General features: G+C 37.2%; 1 protein-coding gene across 2 annotated transcripts in view; it reads left to right on the top strand.

The window, feature by feature from the left end:
* PIK3R3 (phosphoinositide-3-kinase regulatory subunit 3) overlaps positions 1-27,720 on the top strand; it is a 122,320-nt gene that overhangs the window by 74,546 nt on the left and 20,054 nt on the right. Inside the window, exons 2-5 of one of the 2 annotated variants that reach the window (XM_059374604.1) lie at positions 444-552; positions 2,644-2,742; positions 13,426-13,606; positions 14,232-14,357. In XM_059374604.1, the coding sequence (XP_059230587.1) occupies positions 444-552; positions 2,644-2,742; positions 13,426-13,606; positions 14,232-14,357 (515 nt within the window). The remainder of the gene's footprint in view (positions 1-443; positions 553-2,643; positions 2,743-13,425; positions 13,607-14,231; positions 14,358-27,720) is intronic. The other variant, XM_059374605.1, reaches the window with a different exon arrangement.

Here is a 27,720-nt window from a genome sequence, read left to right as displayed (position 1 = left end):
GCTCTCGTCCTCACCCTCCTCCAGCTCTGAGATCCTGTGCTGTGTTGCTGCCTTCCTATGTGGACATAATCCTCCTTCACCTGCTTTGGGCTCTGACAACCAACTCTTGGCCCTTGTGACCACTCTAACTTAATGGCTTTTGGACTGAATTATTTGTTAAAGGGTCATTGTCTTTTGAGAGATGAAGTGTTTTGAGAGACGAATTAAAAGTTAGTATTTTAATAAGGGAAAAAACCCAAGTAGCTTGAAAACTTCACCTTTTAGGCATTTACTGGTAGAGTTCTAGAAGGATTCCTTCTTTGGCTAATGTTTAACATAAAATAACACATAATTTATAATTATTTAAATCTTAATGTACATTGGTTAATGAGCTGTTCCTGACTGAGGAAATTAGAAACAAATAGTAATTTATAGCTACCGAATAATATTCATTTTTCTTCTAGCTCTTCCACCAAAGCCACCTAAGCCAATGACTTCAGCTGTTACAAATGGAATGAAGGACAGTTCTGTTTCTCTTCAGGATGCAGAATGGTACTGGGGGGATATTTCAAGGTAACTAGAATACTACTATAATTCACTGAAGTTTAGAAACAAATCAGTTTTGAGAAGTTAAAAATAAAACATTTTCATGTCCTACTAGTTGTCATTTAAAGATTACAATTTTAAAAATTGTGAGAACACTTCAAAAGTTTCTAAATGCTGTCCTTCCACAAGAAATTGTCAAGATCTTTAAATTACAGGTGTGATTATTACTTTTAATACTATATTAAGGATGGATCTCTGAATAATGAAACTGAAAAGATTTAGGATAGCTACATGTGTTTTTCTATAAAAGATAGTTATAGGTACTTAATTTTCTTTACCTTTCTGTCTAAGGCAACAGTTCCACAATCTTTGCATACATAAGAATCAGTTGGGGTGTGGCCCAGGAATCTACATTTAACAACCTCCCCAAGTGGTTTTGATGCACTCTTCACATCCCTCATTTTAAGAAATGGGAGTTTAGAGCAGTAAAATGCTTCTTAGGTAAAATGTGATTTTTTGGAAATGTTGAACTTAGAGAAGGGAAAAAGTACATATATATTGAAGTTGAATATTCAGATTTCTTGTTTTTCTTGAGTTTAAAAAAAAAAAAAAGACCTATCCATTTCTGTCAGATTGGGTTCAAGGTTGATGGTGTATTCTTCAGTATGCTTATATTTCTCTTTCTTTTGTCTGTTCTCTTCAACTACCAAAGTGGCACTCATTTTTTTTTTCTTTGTTACCATTTTAACCATCTTTAAATGTGCAGTTCAGTGGCACTAAGTACATTCACACTATTGTTCAACCATCACCATCATCTGTCTCTGGTACTATTTCATCTTCCCCCGAAGCGAAACTTTGTACTTATTAAACACTGCCTTTTCTGCCTATTCTTCCCAACCCTGGGAAACCACCATCCTACTTCTGTTTCTATGAATTTGACTACTCTAGGTACCTCACATAAGTGTAATTGTATAGTATTTATCCTTTTGTGACTGACATATTTCACTTAGCACAATGTCTTCAAGGTGCATCGTTGTTATAGCATGTATCAGAATTTCCTTCCTTTTTAAGGTTGAATAATGTTCCATTATGTGTATATACCAAATTTTTATTTTTTCATTCATCTGGACATTTGGCTTTGAACATCTGGATTGTTTACAGCTTTTGGCTATTGTAAATAATGCTGCCATGAACATTGGTGTATAAATGTTTTTTCAAGTCCCTTTTAAAAATTTTTTATTTCTTTATTATTTTTTAAAGGGGGGGAGGGGCAGAAGGAGAGAGAGAATCATAAGTAGGCCCCCTGCCCAACGTGGAGCCCATATGAGGCTTAGTCTCACAACCCTGAGATCGTGACCTGAGCTGAAATCAAGAGTTGGCTGCTTAGCTGACTGAGCCACCCAGGTGCCCCTCCAGTCCCTGCGTTTAGTTTTTTGGGGTATATACCCTGAAGTGGAATTTCTAAGTCATATGGTAATTCTATGTTTAATTTTTTGAAGGAGACCTAATATATTTTGTATTAAAATAGATCAGAAAATATTTGTTTATAATTGTGCAGCTGTTTAAATTTATATTCTAAGAACTTGTGGGTCTGTAACTCAAGAGTATTCTGTGCCCTGCCATATCCTGAGTGTTCTAGTGTTTTTTCTTAAAGTCCTAAACCAACTCTGCAGGAGGAATTTATCATCACTATAAATTCATATTGGAGAAGATTATATTGAAAGGTTGTGAACTTAGTGAATTACCCCCCCTTCAGACACAGCTGCCACTGTTGCTTAAACACAACCTTCTTTCTAAACAGCTGCTGGTTTTTCCTGAAACCCTGCAAGTTCAGACCTGCCTAAGGAAGCCCTAAAGGCTTAATGGAAATACTATCCCCTACAGACAGTTGAAATCTGGAAGAGTTTAAAAAGCAAATAGACCTTCCTTAGATTGCATAATACTGAAAATCAAAACAGAAAGATCCTATCTAGGGGGAGGAATTAAATGACCTCTGAAGGTCCCCATTATTCTATGACCTTAGACATACTCCTCTCCCAACTAGCTTTAGTAATAATATGTGAAGAGAACAATTGATGATTACATTTTTTTCAGTTTTTCCTATAATCTGTTTTTCAGGGAGGAGGTTAATGATAAATTACGGGATATGCCAGATGGTACATTCTTGGTCAGAGATGCCTCAACAAAAATGCAGGGGGATTATACTTTGACTTTGCGGTGAGTATTTTTCAGCATTGTGACTAGTGCTCTATTAGTGTTATTTATTTCTGGGTATACAGAGATTTTTGTATTTATTTAAATGATTATTTACACATTTTAAAATATTTTTACTTAATTTAGAAACATAAGTTTTAGTTGTTTGACTGTCCTTTCTCCATATGTTAAATATTTAAATGTCTTATAAAAAGATGGCAACAATTTTAATTTTTATGTAGGAATAAAACTAAAAAGCTAAAATCCCTCAAAGTAAGTTACGAAGTAAGAATTAATACTGTTGACTTTGTATGTGAAGTAGAAGTCATGGGGACAGCCTGAGGTTATTAAGATATGTTGGGAATCTACCTCTCTAATAGCCCTATTATTTTCCTTAATGCAGACTTCAGAGAGTAAAGCTTAACATAGTTTAGGCTTACAAGGATATGTAGAAGATAAAACAATTCTTAGCCTCTATCATGCCATCCATGTGGGCATATTAGAATCTCCTAAGTGATGGATGTATCACCTTTTATATTTACAAAGATGGGACATATATTTTAAAAGATTAGGAAAACTGCATCAGATATTTTTACATTTAATTTTAACAATTAAAATAGTCTAATTACAATAAAGTTCTGTGCTTTTTTTAAAAAGGTACTACCTAAAGAAAAATATAATGAAAATAGCAGCGATATTGTGCTACGCGTTTTACATGCAATATCTTATTCCTCACAACAACCTTATGAATTAGGTATTACTAATATTTCCATTTTATAGATGGGCAACTGAAGATTAACCTGGTTAAGAAACTTTCCTAAAGACATATAGCTAGTAAATGGCAGAGGATGGAGTCAGATTCAGATGTATCTGATTCTTTGTGCCTTTCTGCCTACTATCTTTAGGAAAAATCATGTATTTTATGCTAGAAATTTGGAGTTTCTTATAAAGGCATTATAGGAAGTTAATACCTTGGAACTTTTAATTATGCTGAGGAATAAACAAAATTCTGTAATGATTCACTTCACTTAGTTTTTTTCCCCCTGCTCTAGTCCGGCTTCTGTCTTTACCACTCTCATAAGGAGTATTAAACCAATGACCACTTCTCTCTTCTTACCTCACCTGACCTCTTGGCAGCTTTAGTCATAGGCATTTCTTCCTAGAAACAGGTTATTGTCTTGACTGTTGTGACATCCCACTCCTGATTTTCTTCCTAACTCTAGGCCAGCCATTCCTTTGCTCAATATCTAAGTGTTAAGTGTTCCAGACTTGGAGTTGGGCCTCCTTCCCTTCTCTGTATTGGTTCTCCCAAGGTGAGCTTGTCCTGTTCCATGGCTTTAATATGCCATTAAATGGTGATGATTCATAAACCCCATCTCCAGCTCTGACCTCCAGATCTCCACTTGCCTACTTGACTTTGCTGCTTACATAACTAGGGTACATATTAATTTGAACATGGTCAAAGGAGAGTTCTTATTTTCTAACCCAACTCTTCCTACCCAAACTGTTTCTCTTCTACTTTTTTTTCTCTCTTTCTACCCCACCCCGAAATAGAACCACCGTTTCTACAGTACTCAAGTTACAGCTTTTCCCCCTCTTACTTTCCTCATCTTCACATCCAGATCCATCATTGAACAAGTCCTGACAACTTTACCTCCAAATCTATATTCGTAATCTCATCATACTTCTCTGTCACTCAACAGTAAGCCCACCATCATCTTGCTTGATTTTTTGCAGTCATTTCCTGACAGGCCTCTCAGCATCTTACAATTTCTAACTTTCCCACCCCTGTTGACCATTTTCTGCACAGAAACTACTAGAGTGATCATTTTAAGAAATGAGTCTGGATTACTCCCTTGCTTAAAGTTCTTTTAAGAGTTTCCCTACTGCACTTAAGGTAAAGAATTTGGATTTTATTCTAGCTTACAGAACTCTATTTGACCTGGACTTGGTCTACTTCTTAAACTTCATTCCTCCCCCTCCCCCCTACATTCAACCTCTCTAGCCTTTTCATACTTCAGGCAAGTGAGGCTTATGCTTCCCTCAGGGCCTCTGCAATAGGTCTTTCTTTCTTTTTTTTTTTTTTTTTTAATTTTATTTATTTATCAGAGAGAGCGAGCACAGGCAGGCAGAGAAGCCACAGAGGCGGAGGGAGAAGCAGGCTCCCAGCCGAGCAAGGAGCCCGATGTGGGACTCAATCCCAGGACGCTGGGATCATGACCCAAGCCGAAGGCAGCTGCTTAACCCACTGAGCCACCCAGGCGTCCCTGCAATAGGTCTTTCTGATCTTTGCATCTTTGTTTACTTTTTGTCATTCAGATCTCTGCATAATTGCCACCTCTTCAGGTCTTCCTGAACTACTCTATCCAAAGTAGCTCTCCGAGGATGTATAGTGCCTCAGTTTAATTTTCTGTTTGGGCCACTTCTGTATTTTCGTCTCCTTTTCCATTTTGTAGTTCTCACCCTACTAGAATTAAGTTCTCTGCTATTGGGGATTTTTTTGATCATCGTTTTATTTCCAGACTGCAGTGTGTGATAATGGATAGGCATTAAACAATGGATGCCTAATAAATATTTATTAACAGAATGAATGTCCTCATTTATCTGAAAAATGGTTTTAATCCCACACTAAGGCATTCTTTTATGATGGTTAGATTCCTAAATGCAACTAACTAAAAGCAACAATTTTTGTATCTTGGGCTGAGGAAAAGAACCTGCAAAAGTTCCGTCACTTACCTGAAGTTGCAGTGCTGTTCAGGAACAAAAGCTGGCAAGGGGTCCCAGTCAAAGCCACCATGAGAATTCTTATGCTAGAGACCTACAGCTGGAAGGGATCATTAATGCTACCTCATTCAACTGGGTTTCTGCAGATGTTGGAATTCCCTGCAAGCACTTTTCAGAATCATTGAGCTTTCCTGTGATCTTTCAGTCAGAGGGAGCTAGCATCTTCCCTTTGAGGCAGCCCAGTCTGTTGTTGGGCAGCTTTAAAGTTTAGAGGGTTATTGTTGTGCTAGATATTATGGTAGGACCAGGAATAAGGGCATGAATAAGATGTGGTTTTACCCTCAAGCATTCATAATTTGTTGTGTAATGGTGGAATAGGAGAGATACATATATACTATACCTTAATGCATTATAGTGTTATATTAGAGTTCTCCCCATCTACCCCTTCTCCTAACTCCTGGTAACCATTGTTTTTCTCTCTGTCTTTGCAAATTTGATTATTTTAGGTACCTCATATAAGTAGAATCATAATATTTGTCCTTTGCTGTGTGGCTTTTTTTATATAAAGTAATGTTTGTAAGGTTCATCCATATTGTAGCATGTCATACATTTCTTCCTTTTTAAGGCTGAATAGTATTCTATTGCATGTGTGTACTACATTTTATTTGTCCTTTGGTCCATGGACATTGGCAAGAATATTTTAAAATTTTTGTATCTAGCAGAACGTCTGACATGTAGGTACCCAGTAACTATTTGAAAAGAAAGAATAAATAAGAGAGAGACAAAGAGAAGTTTTCTTAGAGGAAATGACAGTTTAGCTGGGCCTAGGTAGATTTTGTTAGGCAGAAAAGTGATGGTCTTACTAGGGTTTAGTAAATACTCATAGCTCAGTACTAATTACTCTGCAGAGGATCTAAGAAAGTTAACATTTTTTGCTTCAAAGTAGCCATAATCTGGTGAGGGCAACAGGAATAAGAAAATTGCTTTGAATTAAACCAAAATAATGGGAGAAGTTCAAACAATGTGCTTTGGGGGCTGAAAGGAAGGAAAGAGATATTTTGTTGAGAGAATATAGAAAGCTGCCCTTCATGGAAAAAATTGCATTGCCATTTGTCTGGAAGAAGGGAATGGGTTTGACCATGTAAAAGTGGGAGGGGAAGTTGCAGGATTAGGTAACAACAGGAACAGAGATATGGAGGTGAGAAACTATAGTGCCCTGTTCTCTCAGATGCAGTCCCATTTGGCTAGAGGGCCAAGTCAACAAGAGAAACAAGTGATCAGGGATGCAGGGTTGGAAAAGGCTCATGTTAAGGAGGGTCTTGAATTCTAAAATGTGTAGTTTGTATTTAATATTGTAGGTAGGCAGAGGAAACCATTTCATTTTTTCAGCAGGGAAGTATATGATCAGACTACATTTGAAAAGAATAAAAGAGGATAGATACTAGTAAAGGGTTAGAATATCATGAATCATTGGGGTGCTTGGCTGGCTCAGTTGGTAGAGCATGCTACTCTTGATCTCAGGGTTGAGTCAAGCCCCACTTTGGGCGTAGAACTTAAAAAAAAAAAGAAAAGAAAATTTTAAAAACAGACTATTATGAATTGAGAGGTAATGGTGACCCAGAATAAATTTATTTTTTAATCACTTAATATTTATTGAATGCCCACAATGTTCTAAGTACTGTTTTAGTTAGGAAAAGGAAATGATGAACAAGCTGGACATGGTTTCCTGTCTATCGTGTTTATATTTGGAAGTAGAAGTAGGAATAGAGGAGAAGAAGACACAATAAACACATAAAAAATAACTTCACAGTATATGAAATACTATATAGGAAATACACAGGGTTATGTGATAGGGATATAGGAAGAGGGAATTTAAGATAATTTCGAGAAGGAGGGCCTCTGTGAGGAAATGACCTACCTCTGGATATGTAAGATATGTAAGGATATGTAAGAACCAGCCAGGAAAGTGTTCCAAGAAGAGGGAACAGAAAATGCCAAGCACTGATTTTTGGAAAGATTTGGTGGATCCAGTGAATACAAAGATTGCTGTGGCTGGCTTACAGTGTGAACCACAGAGTGGTAGGAGATGAACTTGAAAGTGGGAAGGAGCAGATGCATAGAGCCTAATGAGCTGTGGTCAGGAATTTGAATTTTATTTCTAAGCAAAAAAAAAAACAAAACAAAAAAAAACCAAACCACAGAAACCACAATGAAGAAAGTGTTTTAAGCAGGGGAATGAAATGATGGAAAGGTGGAATACACTGTTAGCTAGGAGAGCAGCTCTAGGAAAGGAGTTGAGGAGTCAAAGTAAGAGGCAATAGAGAGCTAAGAGCACAAGGGTTTAATAATAGAGTAGGTATGAGGTTGGGGGGAGAGTTAAAGATGACTGGTTTGAGCTTGTTGGGCTTAGAATGAATGTGCCATTTATAGAAATAGGCAGGTCAGGAACAGTTGTTTTATAGAGAACAGGGGAAAGATGTTGATTTTTACCTGCTCCAGAACTTCCAGGTATAAATATAGAGTATAGTTAGAAATGCAGATATAATGCTTAGAGGAGAGCATAAAACTAGAAAAAGATTCAGGTACCATCTACATAGAGTAAATGGGATTTTAAGGAGAGAGTATATAGAGGGAAGGAAAGGTAGAGGCTGAGGGCAAAATTTTTTTTTTTTAAAGATTTTATTTATTTATTTGACAGATAGAGATCACAAGTAGGCTGAGAGGCAGGCAGAGAGAGAGAGAGAGGAGGAAGCAGGCTCCCTGCTGAGCAGACAGCCCGAAGTGGGGCTCAATCCCAGGACCTTGGGATCATGACAGGCACCAAAGGCAGAGGCTTTAACCCACTGAGCCACCCCGGTGCCCCTGAAGGCAAATATTTCTAGGGACTGTGTTTAGCAGCAGGAAGGAACAGAGGAAGAACAGTCACAAGAGGTGGTTTTCTTTTTTTTTTTTTTTCAGTCAAAAGAGTTTGAGAGAAAAGTGTAATGTCATAGAAGTCACGGGAGGACAAAATATTAAAAACAGATGGTAGGGGGAAGAAGGAAGGGAAAGTAGAAATCTCAGCACTACAAAGAATCTGAGCCTGGGGTAGAGGGAGGAGGCAGGCCGAGTCTGAATTTAGTACAAGTTGTTAGTGACCCTCATGGTGCCTGGGTGGCTCAGTCAGTTAAGTGTCTGACTCTTGATTTTGGCTTAGGTCGTGATCTCAGGGTGTGAGGTTGGGCTCTGTGCTTGGCATTGGGCCTGCTTCAGATTTTCTCTCTCCCAGGGCAGGTGGGTGGCTCAATAGGTCAGGCATCTGCCTTGGATTCAGGTTATGATTCCAGGGTCCTGAGATCGAGTCCCGAGTTGGGCTCCCTGCTTTGTGGGGAGCCTGCTTCTCCCTCTCCTCCCCCTTTGTGCTCTCTCATTTTCCCTGTCTCTCTCTCAAATAAATAAATAAATGTATAAAGAAATAAAATCTTTAAAGAAAAAAAAAGATTCTCTCCATTTGCCATCTACCCCCCTGATGCTTTCTCTCTCTCTCAAAAAAAAAGTTGTTGGTGACCCTCAAATGAGAGGAATGAGAGTGAAATCAGACTGTGAGGGGTAGCTGATAAGGAAATAGAAGTTTTCCAATTCAGTAACTTTTTTTTTTTTAAGATTTTATTTGAGAGAGAGATTGTGTGGATCAGAGGAGGAGCAGAAGGAGAGGGACAGGCAGATTTTGTGCTGAGCTCAGAGCCTGACATGGGGCTTGACTCCATGAACCAAGCTCAGGACTTGAGCTGAAACCAAGAGTCAGATGCCCAATCAATTGAGCCACCCAGGTGCCCCCAGTAACCATTTTTAAAAATAGTATTCATTGTAGAAAATCTGCATATTTAAATTTTTTTAAAAGATCTATTTATTTATTTGAGAGAGCGAGCGAGTGAGCAGGGGTTAGGGGTGGAGAGAGTCTCATAAACAGACTCTGCGCTGAGCAAGCCCAGTGTGGGCTTGATCTCACAACCCTGAGATCACAAACTGAGCCAAACCAAGAGTCAGGTGCTTAACCAGCTGTGCCACACAGGTGCCCTGGGGTAGTTAAATCCTTAGGAATCTGATATATGCCAGGCATTAGGCCAGGTTGTAGGATATGAGAAGAAATAGCATGATTCTTCTGTTAAAGAAGAGTACAGTGAGGGAGAGAAATATAATAGAAAATTCACCATTCTTGGGGCACGAGGGTGGCTCAGTCAGTTAAGTGCCTTCAGCTCAGGTCACGATCTCAGGGTCCTGGGGTCAGGCCCTGCATCAGGCTCTCTACTCAGCAGGGAGTTTGCTTCTCCTTCTCACTCTCCCTCTGTGCTCTCTCGCACTCTTTCTCTCAAAACAAATAAAATCTTAAAAAAAAAAAAAGAAATTGCGTTCTGTTTCACTGATAACTTTGAGATAGTCAAAAGATATCTATCTCATGGTCCTGTTGCCACAGCTATCAACATATTTATACCTGAATGTGAATGCCCTTTCTCTTTGCTTCTAGTGGATGACTGTAAATTTTTTACTTGTGGGCTCAATCCCATCCCATCTCTCTATTCTGTTCAAGGACATCACCCTTAGGAATTATCTTGTCTAAAGGCCATCATCTGTTTTTGTCTCTCTACTGAGCCCATCTTCAACATATAAATATGTAATACTATCTCCCATTTAAGAATAATAAAGAAGGACACCTGGGGGGCTCAGTCCCTTAAGCCTCAGCCTTCAGTTCAGGTCAGGATCCCAAGGTCCTGGGATGGAGCCCTGGGTTGGCTTTCCTGCTCAGTGGGGAATCTGCTTCTCCCTCTCTCCCCCTTGCCCCCAGCTGGAGCTCTTTCTCTCTTTGTCAAATAAATAAATAAAATCTTTAAAATAAATAAAATCTAAAAAAAAATTCCATGAGTCTATATCTCTTTCTAATCACTTTCCTATTTCTCTGCTCCCTGTTTATAGCAATACGCCTCAAGACAGCTCTTGTAGTCATTTCTTTCACTCTCTCTAATCAATTACAGTCCACTGAAACTATTTTATCAAGATCATTTAGTGATCTCTACTTCACCAAGTCCTAAGATCATTTACCTGGTTGATCATTTTCTCTTTGTTGAAATGCTTTCTTAAAAATACACCATGCTCTTAGTTCTCTTTTAACTTTATTTATTTATTTTTTTAACCTTTTTTTTTTTTTAAGATTTTATTTATTTATTTGTCAGAGAGAGAATGAGCGAGAGCGAGCATAGGCAGACAGAGTGGAAGGCAGAGTCAGAGGGAGAAGCAGGCTCCCTGCAGAGCAAGGAGCCCGATGTGGACTCGATCCCAGGACGCTGGGATCATGACCTGAGCCGAAGGCAGCTGCTTAACCAACTGAGCCACCCAGGCGTCCCTCTTTTAACTTTATTAATTGCTCTTGGTTTCCTTGGCTGTTTCTTCATCTTCTTCCTAACTGCTAACCATTGGCGAACCCCAGGACTTAGACCTGGGACCTCTTCTTTTGTTCAACTGTGCTCATGTCAAGTAATATCTATAGGCTGACAGTTCCTGAACTTTAGATTCTTCAAGTAGACTGCCGGATCATCTACCCTCAGATGTTCACTAGCATCTCAAACTTAACATGTCTAAAAACAAAATACTTTCCCTTTTTAAACATGTTCTTTTTATATAATCTTCTTCATTTCAATAAATAACAATTCTATTCTTTTGATTTCTTAAGATAAAAAACTTGAAATCCTCTCTATGTTGTCTCTTTCTCTTATATCTGTCCATGTGATCAGTATATCTTGTCAGCTTTCTTCTGAATATATTCAGAATCTCACGATCTCACAATCTCCTCTGCTCACAATCTCCTCTGCTACTATCCTTGTTCAGGATGCCATCATCACTTGCCTAGTTTATTTTAATAGTCTCCCAAACTGATCTTTCTACTTCTACCCCTACTCACTTTGACCAGTTTCTTCTTAACCCAGCAGTTAGAGTGAGCCTTTTAAAATACATGGTAGATGATATCATTCTGCTCAGAATCCTCTTGTGTCTCCCCATCTTACTCAGTAAAAGCCAAAGCCCATAAATTGGCTTCAGACTCTTATATGATCTGAGCTTATTTTACAGCTCTTACTTCTCTCCTACTAGTGCTCTCCCTTTTGCTCATTCAGCCCCAGCATCACTGGCCTCCTTGCTGTTCCTTGAACATGCCAACCAAGCTATTACCTCAGGGGCTTTGTTCTTGCTGTTCCCTCTGCCTGAAAAACTTTCCCCCTAGGTATCTGCTGTGCTAGTTCACTCACTTCATTTAGAACTGTGCTTAAATGTCACCTGAATAGAGGGTTTTTTTCTTGTGCAACATATAAAATAGCAAACCCTCCACCCCCAGAATGATCTCTTTCCTTTACTCTGCTTTATTTTTTTCCATAGGCCCTATTACCATTTGATGCATCTAGTTTATTGTTATGTTCTAATTTTAGTATATGTGCTGCCGAAGCGAGCACTATTGTTATGTTCTATTTTAAAATAAGTCTGACTTGTTCATCCTTATGTGAACTGTACCTCATACAGTTCCTGGCATATATAATGATCAAAGCTTTTTGGGTTTTGTTTTGTTCTGTTTAGAGTGGGGAGGGGCAGAGGGAGAGAGAATCTTAACCAGGCTCCATGCCCAGCGTGGAGCCAGGTACAGGGCTTAATCTCACCACCCTGCTGAGATCATGATCTGAACTGAAATCAAGTCAGATGCTTTACCAACTGAGCTGCCCAGGTGCCCCAAATAAAGTTATTTTGAATGAATGCATGCCTTTTAACTTTTCTCTAACAGAGAGACCAGCCTGTATTTATTGTGAGTATATGTCTGGGTGTACATACCTATAATAACTACATATGATTAGGTGGTCCTTCTAATATGCATTTTATAGGAATAGTTCTTCATCCATCTAAATACTGATTTTGTATAAGCATTATTAAATCATCCCATAGATTCAAACCTGTTATGTTTGACCTTTCACAAATCCCAGTGCCTCATTTATCATGTGTAATAGCGTGGCATAAAGAGATGTGGAGACATATTTTTCCCCCCATTAAGTCTGCATGCTGTTAGAAGAAGACTTGAGTGGGAATGGGGCAGTGTTTTGCTATGATAGAATGAATCAACCTGCTGTGGTTTGATTACACTGTGTGGAACTTGGAAAACACTGCCATTTTAAGCTTTGGTTATAAATTATCTTTAAGGAACCATTGGATATGACTCAATAAGCAAAAGTGGTCTAAACTATTTAAGCATCAAATTACCTCATTCTAATATAAATAGCTCTTCAAAAGCTATACTTTAGAAAGCAGTTGAAAGACAGTTGAATCTGTTGAATCATTTAACTATTGTGATGGTCTAAATAAATAGTCATTTCTAAGAATTATAAGCAAATATAAAAGACAAAATAATGTAAGGTGCTAGATTAATTACACAATTATAAATCATCCATGTTTGTACATTCACAATAAAACCTTGAGGGTGTTGGTGATTATGTGTGACTCAATGTTTATCATCCCCCTTCATACAGAGATGGCGTCTGCTTTCCCCCACAGACACACAACCTTGCATCTTTAGGTCCCAAAGAGATTGTCTCTGCTCTTTCTGAAAAAAATATTATTAGAATTTAAATTAGAAAATCCATTCAGAAAATAAACAAAAGATATAATTTACTTCTGTTTTAGTTATTTTTCTTAAGTGATTATTTTTGTTAAATTTGTTGATGCTGACTGCTGGATAAGTATATTTGCCTTTAGTAATCAAGATATGTTATAGATAAATGAAATAGTTATAAAAATAACAAGATGTTGTATATATTTTTACACACATAATTGTGTATGCCTTTTTACCAGTTCCAGTCTCATTAACATAGTAAAACTTGTTTATTACATGACATTATACTTTTATATCTCCATATGAAAGTAGTACTTTGATAAAATTTTGGGGAAAAAAATCTACAGTTGCTGTCTTGTTCACAGGAAGGGAGGCAATAATAAATTAATAAAGATCTATCATCGAGATGGTAAATACGGCTTTTCTGATCCTCTGACATTTAATTCTGTGGTGGAGCTCATTAACCACTATCATCATGAATCTCTTGCTCAGTACAATCCCAAACTTGATGTGAAGCTAATGTACCCAGTGTCCAGATACCAACAGGTATGATTATAGAAGTTTTTTTAAAAAGACTATTTATTTATTTGAGAGAGAGAGAGAGAATGAGCAGCGGGGAGGAGGAAAGGGAGAGGAAGAAGCAGACTCCCCATTGAGCAGGGAGCCCAATGTGGGGCTTGATCCCCAGACCCCCAAGATTGACCTGAGCCAAAGGCAGATGCTTAACTGATTGAGCCACTGACATGCCCCTATAGAAGTTCTTGATAGCTGTTCAAGTCATTTTTAACATCACTTCATTTTAATTTACCAGGCTTATCAGTAAAAAAAAGAACAAATCTAGTCATTTTAAATTTCCCACTTAAGATTTAAGATATTTCTGGAACTTATTTTTTGGCTACTGTCCTTAATAGCTTGTTGCATGTCCTTATTAACTTTGTATAAAAATACTTCTGTTTCTGTTTCCTATTTATACTTTGTTTCTTAATTTTTCAAGTATTAACTATTTTGATGTGATCTAAAGACTGAGAGTTAAAAAAAGGATTTAGTGCTTTTGCATGCTTAATACAGTGGCTTAAACTTACAGTAGAAAAGCAATTTAAAAATAATAGATGTGGAAAAATTCACGTGTCATAATGTTAACATCCTTTATTTCTTGTGTTTAACTGTACAGGATCAGCTGGTAAAAGAAGACAACATTGATGCAGTTGGTAAAAAACTGCAAGAGTACCACTCTCAGTATCAGGAAAAGAGTAAAGAGTATGATAGGCTATATGAGGAATATACCAGAACATCCCAGGTTAGTAAATTTTTGTTGTTTAGGCCAATTAAGTATGCAATGGTACAGTTACTTCAGATTTTCTATAATTCACCTGCCAGGCCTTAGCTGTCTTAATATTTTCAACAGTCTTTTTGAGACTGTGATGATATAGATTCTTCTCACATTCATAAATCACTTTTTTATCGTTTTTCTTAGTTATTAATTTTTTTCAGTTAGTGTTAACTAGGATAAGGTTTGACTGAAAATGACAAAAAATAACAATAGCAAAGATTTCAGAATGCGATTTATTTTTCTTTCATGTATAGACACAGTGCCAGGGATATTGTGTTGACTACACAGTCATTAGGGCTTAGGGTTCTTCTGTTTTGATGCTTTGCCGTCTGTACAAGTTGGCTTACTCCACTATCAGCCATCACAACAATATTCTAGCAAACAAGATAGAATAGGAAGGAGAAAGGAAAGTTTCCTGTTTTTAGGGCTACTTCCTAGAAGTATACACTGCTTCTATTTTCATCCCACTGGTAAGACATAGCTGCAGATTACAACTAGCTGCAGGGAGGCTAAGAAAGCTAATTTTTATTTGGTCAGGTATACCCAACTAACATTTGTGAGTTTACTGAGGAAGAAGGAATTAATGGAAATTATGAGACCACCAAGAGTCTTAATCACAACTTTAAGATTGTAAGTCTTTTTTTTTTTTTTTTTTTTTTAAGATTTTGTTTATTTATTTGAGAGAGAGAGAGAGTGCACACAAGCAGGGGAGGGGCAGAGAGAGAGAGGGGGAGAAGCCAACTTTCTTGCTGACCAGGGATCCGGACATGGAGCTCCATCCCAGGACCCTGGGATTATGATCTGAGCTGAAGGCAGACGCTTAGCTAACTGAGCCACACAGGCACCCTAAGATCATAAATGTAAATAATCAATAAGATTTCTTTTATCATATGTATGTAATAGAACAAGATTCTGAACAATAATCTACCTTTCTTTCTAGAACTTTTTTTTTCTAGTTCTTTTCCTAGAACTACTTTTTAAAAAATATATACTTTATTTATTTGAAGGGGAGCAAGCACAAGGAGGGGGAGGGGCAGAGAAAAAAGCAGACTCCCTGCTGAACAGGAATCATTACCCCTGGGGCAAATAATACATTATATGTTAATAAAAATAAAACAAAAAAATAAGTATTTGGGGCTTCTCTAGATACTGCTTTTCTAGTTTAATTTTTTTGTATTCAGTGAACATACTCATTAAGGTTGCAGTCTTTTGAAATTTATTGACTTATGACCTAGTACATGTCTTATCTAGTTAACTTGCACACTGACAAAGACTAGTAAAGTTGGTATAGTGCTCTTTCAGTTGTCAGTATAGTCCTCTCTAAATATCAGTTAGGTCAAAGTGATTTATGGTGTTATTCAGATATTCTATATCTTTACTGATTTTTTTTTTTGCTAGTATCATCAGTTAATTAGGAGTCTTTTTTTTTTTTTTAAGATTTTGTTTATTTATTTGACAGAGAAAGATAGTGACACTGAGAGGGAACACAAGAAGGGGGAGTGGGAGAGGGAGAAGAAGGCTTCCCACTGAGTGGGGAGTCCGATGTGGGTCTCAATCTCAGGATCCTGGGATCATAACCTGAGCTGACGGCAGGCACCTAATGACTGAGCCACCCAGGTCCCCTAATTAGGAGTCTTAAAGTTTCTAGTTACAAATGTAGATTTGTCTATTCCTCTTTTTTAGTTGTTAGCTTTTGCCTTCTATTAATTGAAATTCTGTTAAGTTCTCATACATTTATAGTAAATTTACTCCTTTATAATATGAAATATTCCTTGGGGTTCCTGGGTGGCTCAGTTGGTTGAGTGCTGGGCTCTTGATTTCAACTCAGGTCACAATCTCAGTGTTGTGGGATCGAGCCCCTCATCCTCCATACTGAGACTGCTTGAGATTCTGTCTCTTCCTCTCACTCTGCCCCTCACACATTGCCCCCCCCCCCAACTCTCTCTCTTTCTCAAATAAATATATAAATCTTTTTTAAAAATATGGAATATTCCTCTTTATATCTGGTAATCTTCCTGGTCTTGAAGTCTGCTTTTTCTAATAGATCCCCATCAGCTTTTGTACACGTAGTATTTGCATGATATATATTTTTTCTGTCCTTTTACTTACTCACTTACTTACTTTATTTATTTATTTATTTTCTGTCCTTTTACTTTCAATCTATTTGTGCCATAGCTAAAGTGCATTTCTTATGGATAATGATATATAGTTGGGTCTGGCTTTTTAATCCAGCCTGATAATCTCTGCCTTTTAATTGGAGTATGTAATCCATTTGTATATCTTGTAATTATTGATACGGTTGGGTTTACATTTACATTTTTACTGTTTTCTTTTTGCTCCATCTGTTTTGTTCCTCAACTCTTTCAATGTTGTCTTTTGCATTAAACATTTTTTAGTGTTCTGTTGTGATTCCTCAGCTGGACTTTAAGCTATGTCTGTCTTTTTTTTTCCTATAGGAAGTTGCTCTAAGGATTACAACATGCATTCGTAATCACAGTTACTTAAGTTCATATTTGCCACGTAGCGTGTGAATATAACTGTGCTATTACATAATTCTATTTCCTCCTCTTATTATTGTCATGTATTTTTTGTCTATATGTTAATCCCATAATTTATTGTTCTAATATTTGCCTATTCTAGGTACTTTATATAAAAGGAATCATATAATATTTGTCCTTTGGTTACTTCACTAGTTATAGTGTTTTCAAGGAAAATCCATGTTCTAGCATATTATCAAAGTATCATTTTTATGGCTGAATAATATTGCATTGTATGTGTATATGACATTTGTTTATCCATTCATTTGTTGATGGACATTTGGATCATTTTCCAGTTTCTGGCTATTGTGAATAATGAACATTGGTGTACAAATAACTGTTCAAGTCTCTGCTTTCATTTCTTTTAGATATATACCTAGGAATGGAATTGCTGGATCATATAGCAGTTCTGTATTTAATCTTTTGAGAAACTGCCAAACTATTTTCCATACTGGCAAAACTATTTTACATTCCCACCAGCAATACATAAAGATTCCAGGTTTTTCTCATCCTAAGACTTGGGTTTTTTTGTGCTTTTATCTTCAATTTTTTATAGCCATCAGAGCAGTCATGAAGTGGTATTGTTTTCATTATTGTTGAGTTTTAGGTTTTTTAATCCCTTATCAGATACATGATTTTCAGGTATTTTTCCCATTTTGTAGGTTGTCTTTTTGCTTTCTTGATAGTATCCTTTGACACACAAATGCTCTTAATATTGATGAAATCCATTGTTTTTTCTTTTGTTGCCTATGCTTTTGGTATCATATTCATGAACTTGTTCCAAATCCAGTGTCACAAGGCCTTTCTCCAATGTTTACTTCTAAGAGTTTACTGTTTTTACTCTTAAATTTAGATCTTTGATCCATTTTGAGTTAACTTTTATATGTGTTGTGTTAAGGTTCCAGCTTTATTTTTTTACACGTGAAAACACATTTTCCATTTGCTGTGGTCCCAACACCATTTCTCCATTGAATGAACTTGGAATATTTGCTGAAGTGAGACATTGATCATAGCTGTGAAGGTTTATTTGGGGGCTTTCTGTTATATTCCTTTGGTTTATATGTCTGTCCTTATGTCAAGGATATGTTTTGATTACCATAGCTTTGTAATAAGCTTTGAAACCAGGAAGTGTGAGTCTTCCAAGTTTGTTTTTTTTCAATATTGTTTTGGCTATTCTGGGTGCCTTTCAATTCCAGATGAATTTGAGGTTCAGTTTTTTTATCTCTGTAAAAAATCTGGTTGGGAACTTGATAGTGATTGCATTAAATCCATATATCACTTTGGGTAGTCTTATCATCTTAACAATATTAAGTCTTCCAGGCCATGAACAAGGATGTCATTCCATTTATTTATGTCCTCTTTAATTTCTTTCAGCATTGTTTTGTAGTTTTCAATATATGAATTTCTTACTTCCTTGGTTAGATTTATTTTTAACTGTTTTATTCTTTTTGATGCTATTATAAATGAAATTGTTTCCTTAGTTTCTCTTTTGGATTATTCACTGCTAATGTATAGAATACAGTTGATTTTGTGTATTCATTTTGTATTCTGCAACTTTGCTGAATTTATAAGATCCAAGAGTTTTTGGTGGATTCTTTAGGGTTTTATAAAAAGATCATCTCATTTGAGATAGTTTTACTTCTTCCCCTTCAATTTGGATGTCTTGTAATTGGTTTTCATTGCCTAATTGCTCTGGCTAGAACTTCAAGTACTTTGTTGCATAAGGTCGTGAAAGTGGTCTCATTGTCTTATTCATGATGTTAGGTAGAAAGCTCTCCCATTTTACCATTGAGTCTGATGTTAATCTTGCATTTTTCATATATGGCTGTATTAGTTTTCTATGTCTGCTCTAACAAAGATGACAAACTGGATGGCCTGAGACAACAGAAATTTATCATCTCACTGTTCTGGGGGCTCTACGTCCAAAATCAAGCTGTTGGTAGTGCCCTCTTTCTGAAGGCTCTGGGGAAGAACATTTATTGTTTTTCTTAGCTTCTGGTGGTTGCTGGCAGTCATTGGCATTCTTTGGGTTGGACACATCACTCCGGTTTATACCTTCATTATGAGTGATATTATCCCTCTGTGTCTCTGTTTTCTCTCTTTGTAAGGATACTAACTAATCATTGGATTAAGACCTATCCTAATCCAATATGATCTCATCTTAATTCACATAAGACCCTATTTCCTAATAAGGTCACATTCTAAGGTCCTGAGGATTAGGACTGATCACATCTTATGTGGGAACACAATTCAATCTGTAACAATGGCCTTTATCATGTTGAGGTTTCCATTTCTAGTTTATTGTTTTTATCATTTTGGGTTATTGGATTTTGTCAAATACTTGGTCTACATCAGTTAAGATGGTCTGATCATGTGTGTTTTTTTTCCTTCAGTATATTAATGTTGTATATGGACTGATTTTTATATGTTGAACCATCTTGCATTCCTGGGATAAATTCCATGTGGTAATAGTGTATAGTTACAGTCTTTTTAATATGCTGCTGAATTTAGTTTGCCAGTATTTTATTGAGGATTTTTTCATCTGTATTCAAAAGGGATGTTCTGTAGTTTTCTTTTCTTGTAGTCTCTTGATCAGGTGTCAGTGTCAGTAATGATGGCCTCATAGAATGAGTTAGAAAGTTCCCTCTTCCCTCCTCTTCAGTTTTTAGAAGAGTGAGAAGGATTGGTACTAAGGTAGGGTCAGAGGGAGAAGCAGACTCCCCACTGAGCAGGGAGCCACATGTGGTACTCCATCCTGGGACTCCAGGATCATGACCTGAGCTGAAAGCAGTTGCTTAACCAACTGAGCCACTGCCCAGGTACCCGCTAATTCTTTAAATGTTTGGTAACTTCTCTAGTGAATCTGTGCAGTCTTGGACTTTTCTTTGTTGGTTTATGGGATTATAGGTCTGACTGTCTGTCTGTTTTTGTAGGCTCCATGCCCAGTGCGGAGCCCAGTTTGGGGCTTGAATTCATGGCCCAGAGATCAAGACCTGAGCTAAAATCAAGAGTCAGACGGTTAGGGGCACCTGGACACCTTAGTCAGTTAAGCACCTGATTCTTGATTTCAGCTCAGGCCATGATCTCTGGGTCATGAGATTGAGCCCTGTGTCAGGCTCCACAATGGATGTGGAGCCTGTATAAGATTCTTTCTCTCTCTCTGTTTCTTTTTGAGTCAGTTTTGGTAATTCTATACTTCTAGGAATTTGTCCATTTAGGTTATCCAATTTATTGGCATACAGTTTTTTAATAGTATTCTCTTATAATATTTATTTCTGAAAAGTGGGTAGTATTCTCCTTTAAACTTAAAATTTAGTAATTTGAGTCTTTTTTTTCCTTAGTCTAACTAAAGGTTTTTCAATTTTGTTGATCTTGGTAACTAATTTTTTTTTTTTTTAATATTTTATTTATTTATTTGACAGAGAGAAATCACAAGTATACAGAGAGGCAGGCAGAGAGAGAGAGGGAAGCAGGCTCCCTGCTGAGCAGAGAGCCCGACGCGGGACTCGATCCCAGGACCCTGAGATCATGACCTGAGCCGAAGGCAATGGCTTAACCCACTGAGCCACCCAGGCACCCTTGGTAACTAATTTTTAGGAGCACCTGGGTGGCTAAGTCAGTTAGGCAGCTATCTCTGGCGTGGGATATAATCCCAGGGTCCTGGGATTTAGCCCCACATCTGGTTCCCTGCTCAGTGGGGAACGTGCTTCTCCCTTTCCCACTCTCCCTATTTGTGCTCTCTCCCTCTCTCTGTCAAATAAATAAATAAGACTTTGTCTATAAAAATTTTTTTTAAAAATTATTTTTTTAAAAGAACTGATTTTTAGTTTTATTGATTTTCCTCTATTTTTCTATTTTCTGTTTCATTTACCTCTCCAATCTTTATTATTTCCTCTTGCTAGCTTTGGGTTTGGTTTGCTTTTCTTTTTCTAGTTTCTAAGGTATACAATTAGATTATTGATGTGAGATTTTTTTTTAAAGATTTTATTTATTTATTTGATAGAGAGCACAAGCAGAGCAGCAGAGGGAGAGGGAGAAGCAGGCTCTCCACTGAGCAGGGAGTCCAATTGGGGCTCTCAATCCCAGGACCCTAGGATTATGACCTGAGCTGAAGACAGATGCTTAACCAGCTGAGCCACCTAGTTGCTCTGAGATTTTTTTCTTTTTTTTTTAAATGTAGGGACACCTGGATGGCTCAGTCAGTTAAGCATCCAACTCTTGGTTTTGGCTCCAGTGATGATCTCTGTGTCTTGGCATTGAGCCCCACATCAGGCTCCATGCTCAGTGGAGAGCCTGCTTGGGATTCTCCTCCTCTCCATCTGCCTCTCCCACCACTTGTGTATGTGCTCGCTTTCTCTCTCTCTCTCAAATAAATAAAACCTTAAAAAAAAAGGTATTGACAGCTGTAAATTTCCTTGGGCACTGCATTTGCTGTATCCCATAAGTTCAGTATGCTGTGCTCTAATTCTTAATTATCTCGAGGTATTTTCTAATTTCTCCTTTCTTCTTTGATCCAGTGACTGTTTAAGAATGTGTTGATTTGGGCGCCTGGGTGGCTCAGTGGGTTAAAGCCTCTGCCTTCGGCTCAGGTCATGACTCCAGGGTCCTGGGATCGAGCCCCACATCGGGCTCTCTGCTCAGCAAGGAGACTGCTTCCCTTCCTCTTTCTCTGGCTGCCTCTCTGCCTATCTGTGATCTCTTTCTGTCAAATAAATAAATAAAATCTTAAAAAAAAAAAAAGAATGTGTTGATTTCCACATATTTGTGGGTTTCCCAGTATACCTGAGAAGAATGAATATTCTTTGTATCTGAAACAAGTCTCTTATAGAAAGTGTATGGGTGGATCATGGGTTGTTTTTAATTTTTTTCTTTTGTGTGTGTTTGTTTTTGTTTTTGTTTTTTAAGTAGGCTCCATGCTGGGCGTGGAGCTCAATATGAGGCATGAACTCACTACCCCAAGATCAAGACCTGAGCCAAGATCAAGAGTTGGACACTTAACCAGGCACCCTGGGTTTTAAATTTTTAATCCATCTGCAGTGTCTGCCTTTTAGTTGGAGAATTTAATCCATTTACGTTTAAAATAATTGCTGATTACTAGTAAGGGAAGAACTGACTTCTGGCATTTAGTTATTAGTTTTTTATGTGTCTAATGTGTCTTTTGCACTTCAGTTCTACCATTACTAGATTTTTTTAGTATTTAATTGATCTTTTGTAGTGCATCTTTTTTCTGATGCCCACTTCTTTTCCTTTTTTTTTTTTTTTAAGATTTTATTTATTTATTTGACAGACAGAGATCACAAGTAGGCAGAGAGGCAGGCTGAGAGAGGAGGAAGCAGGCTTCCTGCAGAATAGAGAGCCCGATGCAGGGCTCGATCCCAGGACCCTGAGACCGTGACCTGAGCCACTGAGCCATCCAGGCGCCCCCTTCTTTCCTTTTCTGTATTTTTTTAAGTTTTCCTTAGGAAATACCTTCAAGATTATAATTAATATCTTAACTGCACAACAATATGATTTCATCTATGACTTATTCAGATTTGGAGCAGTATATAAATACTTTGCTCCTATACATCGTTGTTTCTTCCTCTTTATATTGTTATTGTCACTAATTATTTTCACATTGTATGTCCATTAACATAGATTAATAATCATTGTTTTATGCATTTGTCCTTTTTTAAAAAGATTTTATTTATTTATTTGACAGAGTGAGAGAGCACAAGCAAGCAGAGCAGCAGAGGGAGAGGGAGAAGCAGGCTCCCCACTGAGCAGGGAGCCCAATGCAGGGCTCCATCCCAGGACCCTGGGATCATGACCTGAGCCAAAGGCAGTTGCTTAACCAACTGAGCCACCCAGGCACGTTTTTTGTTTTTTTTTTTTTAAAGATTTTATTTATTTATTTGACAGAGAGAGACACAATGAGAGAGGGAACACAAGTAGGGAGAGTGGGAGAGGGAGAAGCAGGGAGCCAATCCCCGGCAGGGCTCAATCCCAGGACCCTGGGATCATGACCTGAGCCTAAGGCAGGCACTTAATGACTGAGCCACCCAGGTGCCCCTGGATTTGTCCTTTACATATATAGAAAAAAAAAAAGGAGTTATAAACCAAAAGTACAATATTACTTGGCTTTATATTTCCTATGCAGTTAGCTTTACCAGTGTTCTTTATTTCTTCTTGTTATTCTTTGAATAACTCTCCAGTGTCCTTTAATTTCAGTCTGAAAGTCTTTAGCATTTCTTGTTGAGTAGATCTAGTGGTAAGAGACTCCCTCAACTTTTGTTTATCTGGGAATATCTTAATTTCTTCTTCATTTTTGAAGGATGGTACTATTTGGATATAGAATTCTTTGTTGACAGTCTTTTTCCTTTAGGACTTTACATATGCCATCCCACTGCCTTCTGGCCTCCATGGTTTTTGATGGGAAGCCAGCTATTAATTTTATTGAGGATCCTTTGTACATGACAAATTTCTTCTCTTTTGCTTCTTTCAAGATTCTCTGTCTTTTGACAATTTGACTAATGTAAAATACATGTTTCTTGTATCTCTGTGTATAGCTTATAATTATAATTGTTACCTGTGGAAATGTTAGTCATCTATGAGCTATTCTAGTATTACTGTAACTCATGGTCTTGTTTTGACTCTAATATTTATACTATCAATTTTTCTAGCCCAAAGCCACTGATCTTATTTCCAAGCTAGTATCTGTGGTGGGCAGTGTTAAGATAGAGAATACACCTGGATCTACAGGGCTGTGGGCCTACTAGGGGATACTGCCTATGAAGATTATTGATTAGATATGAAATATAGTACTGACTGGGAAAAAGTATGGGATTTCAGTGGCCAGAAATTCTATAATGGTCTGTTTTCCTACATGAGATGTTTAATTCCATTTTATTTTCAGGTTTAGTAAGTCACTTACTCAGAATGATCTTAATAACTTTTTCTTTCTACCTGATACTTGAGCTGTATGTCTGGTGTGCCTGTGTATGTTTTTTTATACTGCAAATTTCAGCTTCTCTGTATTCCTTTAGCTCTCTAGATGAATGATCTGTGAGGCCAGTGTTTGGGGTAGAATGGGGGAAAAGTTACTGATGCTTCTTCAGATTGAATCAACATAAATGGTCAACATCAGGGGATAGTGAAATGATCATACATGTAATAGAATGTTATATAGCTATTAAAATAGATTTTCAGAAATTATTTTAAAGCTTTAATTTTGGGGCACCTGGGTGGCTCAGTGGGTTGGGGCCTCTGCCTTTAGCTCAGGTCTTGATCCCAGGGTCCTGGGATGGAGCCCTGCATCCTGCTCTCTGCTCAGCTCTCTGCTCCCTCTCTCTCTCTGCCTACCTCTCTGCCTACTTGTGATCTCTGTAGAATAAATAAATAAAAATATTTTTTAAAAAAAACTTTAATTTTTAAAAAGCACAAAAGCTACATAAATATTTGTGTTAAATTCAGCATAAATTATTGCTGAATTCTGTATGAATTACTGCATACAAAATAAAAGTCCCCATTCCCTGGAGGCAACTATTGTTACTAAGTGATTTTTAGGAATTCCTGATGACCTGAGAAATGCTTATGATGTAGCTTCAGGCAAAGGAGACAGCATGTAGAAGTGTGTGAACAGAGTGATTTCAGCTGTGGTTATACCCACTGACCGGAAAGGAACACTTAATGAAAATATGCTGCAATGTATGAGGTGATAGAATTAAGAAGATTTGGGAAAAATACAGTTACATATAGAAAGGAAGAAATAATAGAAATAATAGTATGCACATTAATAACAATAATATATATAATGAAAATGACCTTTTTCTAAACAAAATGATATAAAATTATTCTATAACCATAAAAAATGATGGCCTGTATTTGCTGATTTTGAGTAATTTTTAAAGATTTTTTTTTTTTTTTTAAAGAGCGGGAGAGCGTGTGTAAGCATGAGTGGGGGGAGGGACAGAGGGAGAGGGAGAATCCTAAGCAGACCCCACACTGAGTGAAACTAGACATGGAGCTCTATCTCATGACTCTGAGATCACAACCCTGAGATCATGACCTGAGCTGAAACCAAGAGCTGAACGTTCAACCGACTGTACCACCTGATTTTGAGTAATTTCTAAGACGTATTATGCAAAAAAAAAAAAAAAAAAAAAAAAAAAAAAACCAAGGTAGGGAAAAATGTATGTGGTATACTGTCATCTATGGTTAAAATATATCATGACTAGACTAAGGTATTCAATAAATGTTTTTGGATGTATAATCTCCCCCACCTTTTTTTTTTTTTTTTTTTTTTTTTAAATCTGAGTCTCTCTTTTTCTCACACATTCTCTCTCTCTCTCTCTCTCTCTCAAATACAGCTGGGGTTGCCATTATCTCCATCTTATAATGGGAACTTGAAGCATGGAAAGACTCTATTAAGGGATATAACAAATTTTAGCATAATCAGGACTAGAATATAAATCTCCTAAATTCCAGTTTAGTTCATTTGTAGTATCTAGGCATGATACTATGCTTGACTTTAGAAACACAGAGGGAGAGATGAGACTCTTTCCCACAAAGGGTTGAAGTACTCTGACAACATTTGTCAAATACAGTGTGCTTTTGCCAAAATGGCATACTTTTCCCTTTTCTCTGCATCAAACAAAGCAATGATGGATTACTGTATTCCTGTGAACATACTTATTTAAAGGGCAACATACAACACTACATTTACTCTCACAAACACTATTAAGTAAAAGATGCAAAAGAATATATATACTATGAGTCATAGAAGGTATAAAACTAGGCAAATGTTAATTTTTTAAAAATTTTGGATGGGGATATAAAGTGGTAAAATCATGAAGAATAACATGGAAATGGATCATCATAAAGGGTAGGGTAGTGTTATCACCAAGGTGAGGGAGGTAGAGTGGAAAGAGGCAGGAAATTATGATCTAGAAAGGACACAAAGAATTTCTGGGGTTGCTAATAGTGGAAGTTTATTTTATAATAATTTGTTCAACTGTGCATTTGTTTTATGCATTTATTATATCTCACACTAAAAAAATAAACATTAAAAACATGGCTGTATGCAGAAACAATATGATTATTTCTATAGAACAGAATTAGAACAGAAAACCATAATAATAATTATAACTGGAACTTCCAGATCTAGAAATAAGTAGAAACAACTGAGAATTTGACCCGCCTGGTCATTCTTTCTTAGACTTCTTTGCTGATTTCTCCTCTTTGACATTGGTCCTCTTCTTTTTTCTGGTTACTTATTCACTCTCTGATGATCTCAAATAGTCTCATGACTTTACATACCATCTGTATGCCAGTAATTTACAAACTTACATCTTCTAAATGTAAATTAAATTCAAAATTTCTTCTAAATTAATTCTAGACTCATAAATATCCAACTACCTTTTCAACAGCTCCACTTGGATCTTTAATAGGTGTCTCAAATTTAGCATGTCAGAATTGAATTCGTGAACAAAACTGAACTCAAGGCTGTTCCATGTTTTGCCTTCCTTATCTTAGTTGGAGCAATCACATCTGTTTTGCTCAGGTCAAAAGCCTTGAAGCCAACTGAGACACTTTCTTTTACATCTTCTGTCTAATCCATCAGGAATTCCTTTTTACCTTTAGAATGTAGCCAGAATTCAGCCCCTTCTCACCACATCTGCTACTACTACCTTGTTCGAAGCCCACTATCATTTCTTGCTTTGATTTACCACAGAAACCTTACAGATCTTCTTGCCCTTATCCACGTTCCCCTCCCCCTTATCAGTTCTCAGTAGAGCAGCTGGTAATACAAGTATTTCCTGCATTTTGCAAGATCAGGTTACACCACTTGGCTTTTATGAAGGACCTACATTAGTACGTGTTTTTACTAACTGGAAGAAATCTGAGGACTTTTGCTTTTACAAAAAAGACTGAAAAGTGACAATAGCATCCCGAGCTTGTTTTGCAGTGAGCTTTTTAGAGACTGCGCACCTCCCCAAGTGTTGGGAGAGGTGCCGCCTCTCCCTGAGAACTGCTTCAGCCTCCCAACATCAAGCCACCATAACTTTGAACTGGTCTGTGTGCATCTGTGTTTTATCTCCATTTACTTTGTGCATCCCTTAGCAAGATGTGTCCTAAGGTGTAAGAAAAAAGCCTAGGAGATGTTATTTTTTGACTCTAGGAACATGAAAGATTTTTCCCATGTAAATTAAGGTAATTGCTTCTTTGCTTTATGCCATTTTGGCTTATGAAAACTTTCATAGGAACTGCGTATTTGGAGAATGCTGGGGAAACCTGTACTTGTAAAACATAGGTAGGATCACAGTACTCCTTTGTTTAAGGCTTATCTCTGGTTCCATGGTTTACACATAGGAAAACCCAGAGTGTTTTTATAGTACCCAGTATGATCTGTGCCACTCTTCCTCCTTGACCTCATTTTTTCTAACTCTCCTTTTCACTGTACTCCAACCACACTAGCCACTTTGGTGTTCCTCGAATATACTAGACCTGCTTCCTACCTTTGAGTGTTTGCACTGGCTGCTTCCTTGCCTGAAACATTCCCCACCCACCTCACCTGGCTAACCCCCTCACCTCCTTCAAGTCTTTGCTCAAATGTTGTCAAGTTTCAGATGGCAATTGATTTAAAATTGCAACTCGCATTTCAGTCCTTCTTCCCACTCTACTGTTCTTTTTTTCCATAACAATTCTTACAGATTCTTAGTAATTCTAACAAACAGTGTGAATTACTAACTTATATGTCTGTTATTTATTGTCTGTATAACCCCCTAAACTGTAAGTTCTGAGAGGGCAGAAAT

The sequence above is a fragment of the Mustela nigripes genome, chromosome 14 (genome assembly GCF_022355385.1).
Source record: "Mustela nigripes isolate SB6536 chromosome 14, MUSNIG.SB6536, whole genome shotgun sequence".
NCBI lineage: Eukaryota > Metazoa > Chordata > Mammalia > Carnivora > Mustelidae > Mustela > Mustela nigripes.
Note: the sequence above shows the minus strand (reverse complement) of the source record. Positions and strands in the feature narration are given on the sequence as shown.